Below are 14,382 nucleotides of genomic sequence, written 5' to 3'. Positions count from 1 at the left end.
TCTTAATCTCTTAAGGGATTAAGAGATTCCAGTGAGAATTGAGGTGATGCTCAAACTTTATTTAATATAAAGTACTTTAAGTTTTTCAGAAATCATCTGTTTACATGCCACTACTTAGTTATGACAGAAGAGCTACCCAAAGACTTTAAGGGAAGGCCGAGGGGAATAAAAATATAGCTTCTTTCTCTCAGTAGCCTATGTACATTTATTCTTGCTCTTATTACACACGATCAGGCAGATAGAACTTGCCCCAGTAGCGTCCTTTCTGGGTTAAGTCATAAGGGCTCAGGTATTTGCGTATCCCCAGCATGTTGGCAGTGGCTATGCGTTCAAAGGTCCAAGGGTTTTGATTGTTTTGTTCTCTTTCCTCTTGGTCTTTCCGCATCTTCTCTAGGGTCTCACGGCTCACTGCCTTCGCCGGGAAGGGCAACTTGTGTGCAACCTGGTTCAGGAAACCTTCTACTTCTTTGAATTCACATCGTCCACCCATCTCTACCACAAGGCGGCCAGCCTTCACAGGGGTCACATAGTGATCAATGGCACCTTTGCCACCCCCCATGCGCTGCCCAATACCCTTGCGGGTGATGGGCTTGAAAGGGGCTGGTACCCGCCAGATGGCAAACATGTTCTTGGGGTCCATAGAGCGGTTGATTGTCAGGCGCATCATTTCAAAATGTCCCCAGTGGAGGTAACCTCCACCCAGTGCCTAAAAACGAATGGCAGAATTAGAAACACAAGGGGACTTAGATATCTGATAGCCTCCATTATTATGTCTTCTTTTATAAGCATGGATTCAGTGATAGAAACGAAAGTTAAAATATGCACTAAGTGCCATGGAATCCAAATCTTGGGTATAGTATAGTAAAGGAGAAAAGGCAAAGTGAATCATACACAGGGAGAGAGGGAGAGAGAGACAGACATCAGTCTCTTCCATCTGCAGGTTCATTCCCCAGAAGGCTACAACTGCCAGGGCTAGGGCAAGTTGAAGCCAGGATCCAGGAACTCCATCCAGGTCTCCCATGTGGGTGGCTGGTTCCCAAGTGCTTGGGCCATCAACAGCTGCCTCCCAGATGCATTAGCAGGAAGCTGGATCAGAGGTAGAGTAGCTAGAACTCAAATCAGCACTCTTATATAGGGTGTGGGCATCCTAAGCAGTAGCTTAACCACAAGGCCCACTCCAGGAGGTGACATTTAAAGTTGAGGCCAGAATGAAAATAGCTGAAGGAAGACAGGAGTGCTGCAGTCAGAGGAATGGCTCATGTGAAGGACCTAACCCTGCAAGGGGCGAGTTCAGGTGGAAGCCAGTGTGTCTGGAGTGGAGTGAGGAAGGGGGAGAGTGGACACTCAGGTTCTCTGGCTGCCAGATGAAAAATAAATCCTGGTGCACGCCCATGTTGTAGGTACTGACATAAGTAAGAACTACTCAGCAAGGAAAGAAACACCTCTCCCGCATCCTACGTCACAGTTCTATTTTTACCAGAGGCTTGAAAAGATCTTACGGTCTGGTTATGGGGCAAATTAGGGAGCCATTTCTTTCTCCCACCTTTACATTATTCTCATTTTATATTAAAAAAATTATAACTCAGATGTGTTCTTGGTACCCAGTAGCCTCTACACATATTCAAGAGCAACTGGTGGCAGTTCTCGTAAAATCTGTGGTGGAAGAGATTAGAGAGTAAAGAGTACGTGAGATGTTACTAACTTCCCTCCTATAGTTGGTTGATGCGGAACTCACTCACCAAGATTGCAAAATTGCCTTCTGTGAATTCAGTAGCTTCAGTGGAAGGTCCGCGTATGTCATTCAAGTTTTTAGGTTCTCTTCTGACTTTTGGCACAAGTGGTACCCTTTCAACAAATCTTAGTTTGGGCTTTTCAGGAATGGAAACATCTGAAAGCACACACAACCAAGATTAAGTAAAGCTACGTATCTTACAGGATCCTCTATTTTTCCTAGTCAGATTTAAAACAATTACGTCAGAATCTAAAGGTTACCACTGAACAGTAATTTCAAAGGTATATCATTACCTTCTTGTGGATGCTTTTAGAGTTTCCTTTTTTAAACTTAACTTTTCAAAATTTCACACACATAAAAGGGCCAAATTAAAAAATACACAGCTAAGAGAATTACCAGGTATGTTAATACATGAACACACACACACACACCCCTATCACCCAGGTAAAGAACAACATTAGGTAGTGTTTTTAATCTCAATTTGATAGAAGAGGAACTTGAGGCCTAGTGAAACTTTTTAATTTGGTCTAGGCCAGCTAGTTAAAACAGCTAAGCCGGGAAGCATGACTCTTTAAAACGCATAAGCAGAGCTGCAGTTCCTACAGTGTACAACCGTGTGCTGGCTGTGGCCAGGTGAACACAACAGTAGGCCAGACATGTGACAGCCATCATCTTACTCAAATTTGGGGAAAAAACCCCTTATAATTCATCTAATCTTTTTCTGTAGTCATCAAGCATGGAGGCTTGTATCACACAGACTTAAGGGCACTGGCACGTTATTACTATTCAGAGTTAGAGAAACTGCCACTCCCTCCCACCATATGTGCAACTACAGAGCAATTCAGCAATGTTTTCTCTTGCTCCAAGTCAGTATTTCGAGAGAACACAGTGGTTTAATAATTATTTGTAGAAGGTAAGACCCTCATATGTCCAGGCCCCTGTGATTTTATTTTTTTTTGAAATTCCTAGTACACTGGGAAAAACAAAAAGTTGATTTACAGGACTGTGTCTTACCTCAGTGTTTACGTTTAACAAACTGGTGCTTGTCATGTGATAGTATTAAGTGACTGCATATATGGAACCACAGTTGAGGCCAGTTGGCCCTGGCTGAGTGGCCCACGCCGGAGGAGGGTGCAGAGGAGCTAGCGCGTTAGACATTTGCTGCTTAAGTACAGGAGCATTTGGGGCTTTCATCCTTCAGCTCATCTCTGGTGCCTGGCACACGCTTGGCAATACAAATGCCTCACCTACTCAGTGAGGGAGCACAGGAAACACCAGACCTCTCTCTCCTGGGTTCCCTCCCGTCAAAGACTGACTCACAGGAAACGACGGACAAGCGCTCACCTCCTAACGATGGCACCGGAAGCAGCGTCTTCAGGCCAGCACTGGCAGGTGGGGCTGCCCAAGAATCTAAAATGATACAATAAATGTACAACGTTGGCCAAAGGTACTTAACTCCCGACGGGGGTGTACGGAGGCATGGGGCGCGAGTTCCATTACACGGGCTCAAAGAAGCCGGATGGGGTCTCTGGGGACCGGTTCCCAGACTCGGCTGTGCCCCTGCTGCGCAAACCCCCAGGGTGGAGGCGGCGGCGGGAAAGCGGAGCCCCCAACCAGCGCTTCACCAAGTACATGCAGAGCATGGGAGACAGCAGGGGAGAGTGGGGGAGGACACGGGACCCGCCTTCTTTCGGGGTCAGCAGGGACTTCTGACCTGACAAGGGCACCCGCAGGAGCGGCGCACTGGCGCGGGCCAGCAGCCTCCACATGGTCACACGCGACCGGCCGCCACCCCGCTACTTGGCTGTGCTCGACCACCACGCTGCAGTCGGATCAGGACACAGCTGCGCCGGGCCGGAAGTTGGGTTCACACCGGTCCACTCCGCAGAGAATTCCGACGGAAGCGGAAAACATCCGAGGCTCGCAGTTTGGGTTCCGGGGCTGATGTCTGCTAGTCAACAAAGCACGGGAGCTCCTGGAGGTTGTCAGCCCTATCCAATACCTTTCCCCAAAGCAGGGAAGCAGGGCGGGGAGTTTCCTCCGTCCCGCCGTTAGCGCAAGCTGATATTTGACGTTCCGGGCAAATGCATTATAGTCCTTTTCTGGGGGCCTCTCAGATTTGCAAAATGTCTCTGACTTGTGAACGTTCACTGAGCACTTGCCGTATATCAGACCTTGAATACCCCATTGTAGCCCTCTGAACAAATCCCTCTTGAACGTTAAGTCATTGTAGGTTATCTTTTGCAGATTCCATCCTGAGGGTCAGAGGATTGACTTTCTCAGTGTCACAGAATAGCAAAACAGTACAGTCAGAATTTGGGCACATACGCTCATACTCCAGTGAATGGACAATAGCGTAAGTTGCTATTAAGCTGAAATGATGTATAATTATTCTGGTAGAATATTGAAAAAGCCATTTTTATGAGCCTCAAGCTTCTTATAATTGTGATCCCCCCAAGCTTCTGGAACTCAAATGGGATTAGCAAATTGAGGCTAATGTCTGTTGTAGTTAAATTATACCAAATCTCTGTATGAATTTCCCCCACGATTAACTTCACAAACGGCAACAAATGAAACCTGTAATGCTTACAAAGCTGCCTGGAGAACTCTGATCACAATTGTATGCGCTGTTTAATTTGCACACTGAATCTTCTTCAAAAGGATGACTGGACTTTATTATAGCCAATCGTTTGTGCCCTAAGAGGAGTTCTTAAAAGGCCAAATGATAAATCTCCACACCCCTGGCCTTCCTCCACAGCTAGTCTAAGATTCCAGGCACCTCCTATATTATCCTCTAAATGTGCTCAGGCATCTAGAAATGTTTTGGGTGAAAAACAGAGTGGTAACAAAATCAGTCTTCGGTTTCTGAGTCTTTTGGTGCCCTAAAGTTTCCACTTCATTGTTTATTTTTATTTCTTTAAAAAGATTTACTTATTTGAAAGGCAGAATGACACAGAGAGATGGAGAAACAGAGGAAAAGATGTTCCATCTGCTGGTTCATTTCCCAAATGACCATAACAGCCAAGTCTGGGCCAGGTTGAAGCCATAAGTCTAGAATTCCATCTGAGTCTCCCACGTGGGTGGCAGTGGCCCAAGCACAGGCAGTTGTAGCCATCTGAGAGTGAACCAGCAAGTGGAAGATCTCTCAGTATCTCTCCCTCTCACTCTGTAACTCTGCCTTTCAAATATATAAAATAAATCCTAAAGAAGAAAGAGCTCCTGCATAGCAAAGGAAACAGTTAACAAAGTGAATAGACAATCCACAGGATAAGGGAAAATATTTGCAAATCATAACATCTGATAAAGTATTAATAGTCAAAATATATAAAGACTCAAACAACTCAATAGCAAGAAAATAAATAGCCCAGTTAAAAAGTAGGCAAAGGAACCAACTAAACATTTCCCAAAAGAAGACATAAGTAGTCAAAAGGTACATGAAAAAAATGCTCAGCACTGCCAATCATTAGGGAAATGTAAATTAACACCACAAGGAGGGGCAGGGGTTTGGTGCAGTGCTTAAGTCACTTCTTGAGATTCCTACATCCCATATAGAAGTGCTTGGTTTGAGTTCAATCTACACTGCTTCTGATCCACTTCCTGCTAGTGTGCATCCTGGGAGGCAGCAAAAGATGGCTCAAGTATATTGGTTCCTACCACCCATGTTGGAGACCTGGACAGAGTTCCTGGCTTCTGGCTTCAGCCTGACCCAGACCTGTCTGTTGTGGGCATTTGGGGAGTAAACATTTTTCATAAACTTTTTGATTCTCCTTTGTATACACAAAATGGAATATTATTAAGCTTTATTTAAAAATTTAATACTATTAAGTTTATTTTTAAAGCTTTCTATTATTTGTTTGAGAGAGAGAGAGAGTTACAGAGAGAGGAAGAAACAGAGAGAAAGGTCTTCCATCCACTGGTTCACTCCCCAAATGGCTATAACTGCCAGAGCTGAGCCGATATGAAGCCAGAAGCCAGGAGCCAGGAGCTTTCCCTGGGCCACCCTCCACTGCTTTCCTAGGCCATAGCAGAGAGTCAGATTGGAAGAGGAGGAAGAGGAGCCAGGATATGAACCAGCACCCATAAGGGATGTCATACTGAGGTTTAGCCCACTATGCCCCAGTACCAGCCCCAACTACTAAGCTTTAAAGAGACAGGGGAATCTTGTCATTTGAGGCAACATGGATGAATCTCGAGGACATAAGTTAAGTGAAGTAAGCCTGCATAATGTAAGAAAATTGTACTCATAAAAGCAGAGAGTAGGAGATGGTTGCCAGAGGCAGGGTAGTGGTAGGAGTAGGGGTGGTGGGGGAAAGGAATGGGGAGTTATCAAAGGGTACATGATTTCAGATAGACAAGAGATCTACTGACTATTGACTATAATCAATAATAATGTATTTTTCAAAATAGCTAAATAAATGTCAAATACTCCCAACAGCCTGGGCCACGCCAGAATCAGGAGCCCAGAATTCTATCTGGGTCTCTCATGGAATAACAGGGACCCAACTACTTGAGCAATCACCTACTGCCTCTTAGGGTGTCCATTAGTGGACAGCTGGACTCTGAAGCAGAGCTGGGACTCTAAGCAGACCATCCAACGTGGGATGTGAGTATCCCAAGCAGTAACTTAACTGCACAACCAAATGCCCACCCATCTTTTTTTATTTCTTACAAGTGATAGTTACACTTATTTTTTTCATTTATTTTCTGTTATTTCTATGGTATTTGAGCTTCAAACATTAAAATCACTAGTCACACAGCTAGAGTGATGCCAAATAGGGCCAGGACCTTGATATTCTAATTTTTACTGGAATGGATTTGCTGAAATCTCCAAAGATTTTGACAGCACCTGCCTTAGACTCTCCTGAAGCTCTTGTTCAAAAAAAAAAAAAAAAAACCGTAAAATTTTATCTCTTAAATCAGAATGTTTGGAGATGAGAGTGAGGCATTTCTATTTCTAACTCACCCCATATCTAGTTCCAAAGCTTAACAAAGATTGAGAGTCAGCATTCTGTGAGCATTTTGAAAAAAAACTTTTCAATGGGACATTATTTCTGCATTATTCAGGCCTTTATCCACTGGAGTTTACATGTTTCTCACCTGCATAACACTTATTAGGATCTTCAGTTTTTAATAATTTTATTTCATTTCTTATTTTAAAATCAAGAAATAAGAGAAACCCAATTGCCTAGTCCCAGGTCTGGTTCTTGATGTAAATCTCTCTCTCTCTCTCTCTCTCTCTCTCCACACACACACACACACATACACATAGATTTGCACACTATCTTATTTAAATAAATACATTTTTTGTTTATAGGATTCTAATCAGAATGTCAAATTGTGATAAATCATCATGGAATGTCCTCATCCTGGAAAGCTCATAGAATTCCCTATGAGACTTTTAATATTAGCTTCTTCATCGATTTTGTTTCCAAGTGGTTTTTAGAGCATTTCTAAAATATCAAGGTACCATAAGAACCAATATTTTCTCTTTTTTTTTGACAGGAAGAGTGGACAGTGAGAGAGAGAGACAGAGAGAAAGGTCTTCCTTTTCTGTTGGTTCACCCCCAATGGCCGCTGCGGACGGCGTGCTGCGGCCGGCGCACCACGCTGATCCGAAGCCAGGAGCCAGGTGCTTCTCCTGGTCTCCCATGCGGGTGCAGGGCCCAAGCACTTGGGCCATCCTCCACTGCACTCCTGGGCCACAGCAGAGAGCTGGCCTGGAAGAGGGGCAACCAGGACAGAATCCTATTTACAAACATTTTCATATAGATTATTAGAGGCCTACTTTATAGATGATAATGGTGGAAATGCCAAAAATATTAAGATCGTTGCACAGAACTGGAATTTTCATGCAAGTGTTCATTTATCCAACAGACATGTTTAGTATCTACCTTCCAGCCTTGAGAAAAACTAACATGTCTGTGCATATCCCAGAGCTTTGAAAGTATATTGGATTCAATCTCAATCTGAAGAGTCACTCAAGTTTTACAAGAGAGTTTTTTCCAGCTGTTCTCATCTATGAAGTCATCAGGCTGAAAGAAGGGATCCACTCCTTAATTGTTTGATCAAGAAGAGGGAACAATGCTAGTTAGTGTTCTTGATTTTGTCTTGGCATGGGCAGACTCTATCCATGATATTCCTAGGAATGAGTTCACCATAATGCATAGTTCTCTATTGTTGCTCCCCTAAATTGCTTACAAATCCTTTATGATAGACTATGCCACAATGAACATTCTTATGCAAATATACTTGTATATCAATTCGGTGCTGTTTCAGTATTTCTTTTGGGCAATTCCCAAATGAGAAATTACTGGATGTTCATTTTAAATCTTCTGGTTTCATACAATTGTACAAAATTGACATCCATCAGCAATGTATCAGAATGTTTTTTAATCAACAGTCTTGCTAAGGAAGGATATTTATAATTTTTTTAGAGCTTTGCCTATATGAAACTCAAAAAAAGCAATACCCAATGTTTATAACAGGACATTAAGTGGGATTGCTTCTGGTTCAGTTATGTCTGAGAATCCAAGATTTATGACAATCTTTACATTCCAAAGTGAGACTCTGGGCTTCTCTGCAGAGCTTCTGCAGGAGGTGGTAGGAATGACTTTGCTAGTCTGAACTTCTCGTTCACGTACATCCTGTAAACAGCACTGGAGGGGTAGATGTCTGGTGCAGCAGTCAAGAAGCCCTTTGGGATGCCCACATCTTCTATCGAAGTGCCTGGGTTCAAGCTCCAGCTCAGCTCCCAATTCCAGCTTCTTGGCGATGTGCAAACTTGGAGGCAACAGGCAACGACTCAAGTACTTGGATCCTTGCCACCTGTGCAGAAGACCTGGATTGAGTTCCCAGCTCCTGGTTTCACTTGGGGAGTGAATCAACAGATGAGAAATCTCTCAGTCTCACTGCCTGCCTTTCAAATGAATAAATACAATTTTAAAAACCAGCACTGAAAAAGTCAAGAAAGGAAGTGGAGACTGGAAATTGCAATAAAGTTTTCTCCAACAAAATTTTTGATGTACTGTGAGTTTCAAATTCTCACCCATGCCAGTGGTGAAGGATGGAGGTGTTCCATCAAGTCCATCAAGAGGCTTTTCAAGACCATTCGGAGAGCTATGGTTTGAAGGCACAGGTAGTAGTGAGAAAGTTCTGTTTGACTACTAGTAGATGCTGGTGGTGATGCTCTACTAGGGGCTGTGATTGGGAAGTAGCTCCATTTTCAGTGATGGTGGATCAAAACTATGCATGTCCTGTTGACTAGATGTGGACCCCAGGGCTGCTGCATCCTGATTTAGAGCTTTCTTGTATCCTGTCCAACAGAGCTTCATCGAGCAGCAAGGAGAAAAAGGCTGGAGTAGGTACAGTGATGGATGTCCAGGGGCAAGGGAAGGATCACATAACATTAGCCTACCATGAGGAGACATTAATTTACTTGGATCAAGGGAATGGCAGGTGAGAGATCCACAACACTTAGGATGTGTGTATCTGTGCATGTTCTCTGGAGAATTCATAAAACATTCATAAGAGGGGCCAGCGCTGTGGCTCAATAGGCTAATCCTCCGCCTGAGGCGCCGGCACCCCGGGTTCTAGTCCCGGTTGGGGCACCGGATTCTGTCCCGGTTGCTCCTCTTCCAGTCCGGTTCTCTGCTGTGGCCCAGGAGGGCAGTGGAGGATGGCCCAAGTGCTTGGGCCCTGCACCCACATGAGAGACCAGGAGAAACATCTGGCTCCTGGCTTCAGATCAGCGCTGTGCGCCGGCTGCAGTGCGCCGGCCGCAACGGCCACTGGGGGGTGGACCAACAGAAAAGGAAGACCTTTCTCTCTGTCTCTCTCTCTCACTGTCCACTCTGCCTGTCAAAAATAAATAAAAAAAGTAAAAAAAAATTCATAAGAGACAACTATATATATATATATGATTTATTGATTGATTTGAAAGGCAGAGCTACAGAGAGGCAGAGGTAGAGAAAGAGAGAAAGAGATCTTTCATCCGCTGGTTCACTCCTCAGATGGCTACAATGGCGGGAACTGAGCTGATCTGAAGCCAGGAGCTTTTTCCTGGGTCTCCCACATGGGTGCAGGTGGCTCAAGTACTTGGGCCATCCTCTACTGTTTTCCCAGGCCATAGCAGAGAGCTGGATAGGAAGAGGAGCAGCGGGGACTCTAACTGGGTCCATATGGGATGCTGGCACTGCAAGTGGTGGTTTTACCTGCTACACTGCAGCGTCAGTCCCGAGAAAGACTCTATTTGAACTTATACCCAGGTTTAAGGAAACTACTCTTGAGTGCTGTGTTAGTTTGCTAGAACCTCCACCACAAAGTACTACAAACTTGCAGCTTAAACCACAAAAGTTTATTGCCTCACCATCCTGGAGGGCACAAACCTGCAAGCCCGTTCCTTCTGCAAGCTTGGTTCCTTCTGAGGGTTGGGCTGGAGGATCTGCTTGAGGGCTCACTCTTCGGCTTGTAGATGGCCATCTTCTCCCTTTGTCTTTTTTCATTCTCTGCCCTCTATGCCTATCTATTTCTGTGGGTGAAAAGTCCCCCTTTCTAAAAAGACCCCAGTCATATTTGATTAGGGCCGACAGTAATGACTTCATTTGAACCTGATTACCTTTATAGAGACCCTAATTCCAAATAGGGTCTGATTCTGGGAGAGCAGGGGTTAGGACTGAAACATGAATCATCGGTGAGACCCAGTTCTATCCTCAACAGGTGCTATCCCAGGGAGGTTCAGGAGTGGTGAGAGACCAGGGGCAGGGAAGATCCTAATCGATTGGTAAAAACGAAAGTGAGTAAACAGAGGCACATCTTGTGTCTCTCCCGGTTTTGTTTTCACTACTCTTTTTCTACCTGGAGGGGGACTAAGCTACAGGAGATGAGTAGCTTTAAAACTTTTAAATGGAACTCAGAGTTGTGACTAATTCTTAGCACTGGACATTTTAGGTACTGAAATCAGAATGCTTTTGGTCACTAGAAGTGATAACACAACTTCGTAATTTTTTAAAATCAAGAGTAATGAGAAAATGCATAAAAGCCCTTACATACAAATTATGGTTAGTTTGCATTTCTTTAGTGATGAGTAACATTGAACTTTTTCTCATCTCTATGATTTTAGATATTTTTGTCTACCTGTTTTCTAGATGTGTGATTTGCTTGCTTGTATATTTTGTCTGTGTATTTTCAATGTACTAATCAATTATTTCTTATCCATCCAAAACTGCTTGCCATGTATTAAGCATATTAACTCTTTTTTGTAAATAAATCAATTTATTAAAAATCAATAGGATGGTTATTGAAGATATGGAATAACTAAAGAAAGGAAGCATACACTTTGAGAGCATAAATAAAATACCTATCAAGTATGTGTGAGATAGACCATTGATCTTCAGTACTAGAGATGCACTCATAAGCATATTAATCTATAACTCTTGGTTATAAGTGTATCTCTTTCTATTTAAAGATTTATTTTACTTATTTGAAAGGTAGAATGACAAAGAGAGAGAAAAAGACATCTTCCATCTGCTGTTTCACTTCCCAAATGTTTGCAACAGTCAGGGTGGAGCCAGGCTGAAGCCAGGATCCTGTAACTCCATCCTGGTCTCCCACATGTGTGGCAGGGGCTCAAGTATGTGGGTCATCTTCTGTTGCCTTCATTGGCACATTAGCAGGAAGCTACATCAGAAGTGGAAAAGCTAGGCCTCAAACCAGAGCTCTAATGTGGGATGTCAGCGTTGCAGCAGCACAACACAGGCCTCTGGTTATTTGTATTTCAAACAGTCTTTTCAATCTACACTGTATTAGTTTTTTTTTAAAAGATTTATTTGAAAGAGTTACAGAGAGAGGTCGAGACAGAGAGAGAGGTCTTCCATCCGCTGGTTCACTCCCAAGATGGTTGCAACGGCTGGAACTGTGCCGATCCGAAGCCAGGAGCCAGGAGCCAGGAGCCAGGAGCCAGGAGCCAGGAGCCAGGAGCCAGGAGCTTCTTCTGGGTCTCCCATGTGGGTGCAGGGGCCCAAGGACTTGAGCCATCTTCTACTGCTTTCCCAGGCCATAGCAGAGAGCTGGATCAGAAGAGGAGCAGCAGGGACTAGAACCAGCGCCCATATGGGATGCTGGCTTTAACCTACTGTGCCACAGCAACGGCCCCAGTGTATTAGTTTTTTATTGAAGTATGTTCATTTATAAATTTTCTGCAGTAAAATATGCCAGTAAATTAAAGAGTTTTTGTGTTTTAGTATTTTTACTGACACATAGTAATTACACACACTTATTGGGTATATAATGTGAAGTTTCTACACATGGATACATTGTGTAACAATTTTGACTTATAATAAGCTTATTAGGGTCAGAGGTAGAAATCTAACATAATTCTGTCTTTCAAATAAATAAATAAATCTAAAAATGTCTGATTTAGTATGTGACTTTATGATGTACAAAATTATCACAACCTTTTTGATTCCCTGTGATATTTTATTCCATTCTTATTTTCTAATACCAGTGCTCCCAATTTTTAATTTTTGTCACTTTATTACACATTTTTACAACCATTTGGTCAACTTCATCATTTTTGCACTCCACTTTTCAAACAAAATGCTAAGTAATTTTAAAATATTCATATTCCTCTTCTGAGAGAGAGAGAGAGACAGAGAGAGAGAGAGACAGAGAGAGAGAGAGATATCTTCCATCTTCTGATTCATTCCTCAATTCCCCTAATGGCTGTAATAGTCAGGGCTGGGCCAAGCTGATCCAGGAGCCATGAGCCAGGAGCTGTGTCATTCAGGTCTCCCATATTCCCAAGTACTTGAATGGTTATCTGCTGCCTCTCGGGATACACGGGATACACGAGCAGGAAGCTGAATCAGATGAGGAGGAGCTGGGATTCAGCTGGCACTCTGATATGGGATGCAGGCATCCTGAGCAGTGGCTTAACCCATTGCTCCAACAATGGCCCCAGCCTGGCTATGGTTTGTATATTTGTTCTTTAAGATAAAATTTAGAACTATTTTGTTAAGTTCATATTCTCTTATTTTCTTGGATACAATTCTCTTTATCTTTTGTTTTAATCTCAGAGCCATTCGTACTTCTGAGTGAGAGTTGAGGTCTTTGCTATTTTAAAGAATTTGTTGAGGGACTGGTGCTGTGGCGTAGTGGATTAAAGCCCCAGCTGCTCCACTTCCCATCCAGATCCCTACTAATACACCTGGGAAAGCAGCAGAGGATAGCTCTAGTCCCTGGGCCCCTGCCTCCAAGTGGGAGACTTGGAAGAAACTCCTGGTTCCTGGCTTCAGGTCGGCTCTTCTTTGCTGCCATTTGGGGAGTGAACCAGCAGTTGGAAGACCTTTCTCTCTGTCTGTCTCCACCTCTCTATGTAACTCTCAAATAAATAGAAATAAATATTTTAAAAAATAGTTGAAAGGGACTGGAAGTATCTCATCCACTTAATTCCAGTTCTGTGTTGTCTACAATCATGTGTTGTCTTCTTATGGGCCAGTCATGTAGCTTCCAAGGCCAAGTACAATTTCAAACAATTCTTAAATGGAGAAAAAAGTGTTTGATAGCAATTTTCCTCCCTTCTCTCCTGTATTTCTGCAAGTTATGTGTAATTGACTACTCTCCTAAAGAAAGTTTAGGCTTTACCATCTGTGGCCACTAGAGGTCACAAAAGTGCTAGCCACTACAATCCGAACCAAATGCCTGCCTGAGTGTTGAGTATCATGTAGCAAGGAACATAGGCATTTGGTTATGATCGGTGGGAACAGTTGCACCTTAATTCATTCTTCTCTATCACAGTCAGTACAGAAATGAACAAATCTCAAAGAATATAATTCTTAAGATGCTTCCAGATTGAAGAGAATTTTAGAGATGGCTCTCTGCCAAACTCCTCATTTATGGATGAGTTTGAGTTAACTGGGGAATTGCCTGTTCGGGTTACTCAGCAAATACAGAATAACTACCCAAAATATTTTTTAAAGATTTAGTTTTTATTTATCTGAAAAGCAGAGTTGAGAGAGAGAGAGAGAGGGAGAGAGATCGAGAGATCTTCCATCTACTTGTTCACTCCTTAAATGATTGCAATGGCCAGGGCTGATACAGCCTGAAGCCAGGAGCCAGGAACTTCATCTGGGTTTCCCACATGCAGGGACCCAAGCACTTGGACCATATTCCATAGCTTTCCCAGGCACATTAACAGGAGCTGGATTGGAAGTGGAGCAGCTAGGATTCAAACGGGTGTTCATATGGGATATCCACATCGGCTGTAGCTTAACCTGCTGCACCACGACACCGATCCCTACCCAAAATCTTTTTTTCTCACACTGTATCTGTAGATTGTGTTTTCCAACTGGATATAGTCTTTTATGAATGGAATTCATTAATTCAATGTATATTTTATGCCAGGTGCTGTGCTAGACACAGCCTCTAAAACACTCTAGAATAGGTGCTATTACAATGCTGTGTAGGCTGCTTCATTCACTTGGCTGTTCCCATGAACATGTCTTCACATCTACAAGTTTTTATCTTCCACATGAAGTTTAGGCACTTTTAACTATCCCATCACCTGGATGCGTGAGTTTGTTTTTCCATTGCCCTATTGTTGGATAAATATGTTGTTTCTACCTTTTCCATGCCATAAACATTATATGTTAGGA

The 14,382-nt window shown here is 43.2% G+C and overlaps 1 protein-coding gene across 1 annotated transcript; it reads right to left on the bottom strand.

Moving 5' to 3' along the window:
* Nucleotides 1-38: 38 nt before the first annotated feature.
* On the bottom strand, nt 39-3,783 carry MRPL16 (mitochondrial ribosomal protein L16). Its single transcript, XM_002709183.5, has 4 exons — nt 3,447-3,783; nt 3,077-3,142; nt 1,740-1,888; nt 39-706 (listed from the first exon to the last, which is right to left on the bottom strand). The coding sequence occupies exons 1-4, from the start codon at nt 3,499-3,501 to the stop codon at nt 221-223; spliced, it is 756 nt and encodes a 251-aa protein (XP_002709229.1). The 5' UTR covers nt 3,502-3,783; the 3' UTR covers nt 39-220.
* Nucleotides 3,784-14,382: the final 10,599 nt, after the last annotated feature.

Source organism: Oryctolagus cuniculus, chromosome 1, assembly GCF_964237555.1.
Source record: "Oryctolagus cuniculus chromosome 1, mOryCun1.1, whole genome shotgun sequence".
In the NCBI taxonomy this organism is placed as follows: domain Eukaryota; kingdom Metazoa; phylum Chordata; class Mammalia; order Lagomorpha; family Leporidae; genus Oryctolagus; species Oryctolagus cuniculus.
The sequence above is the reverse complement of the archived record's forward strand: the minus strand, read 5'-3'. Positions and strand labels throughout refer to the sequence as shown.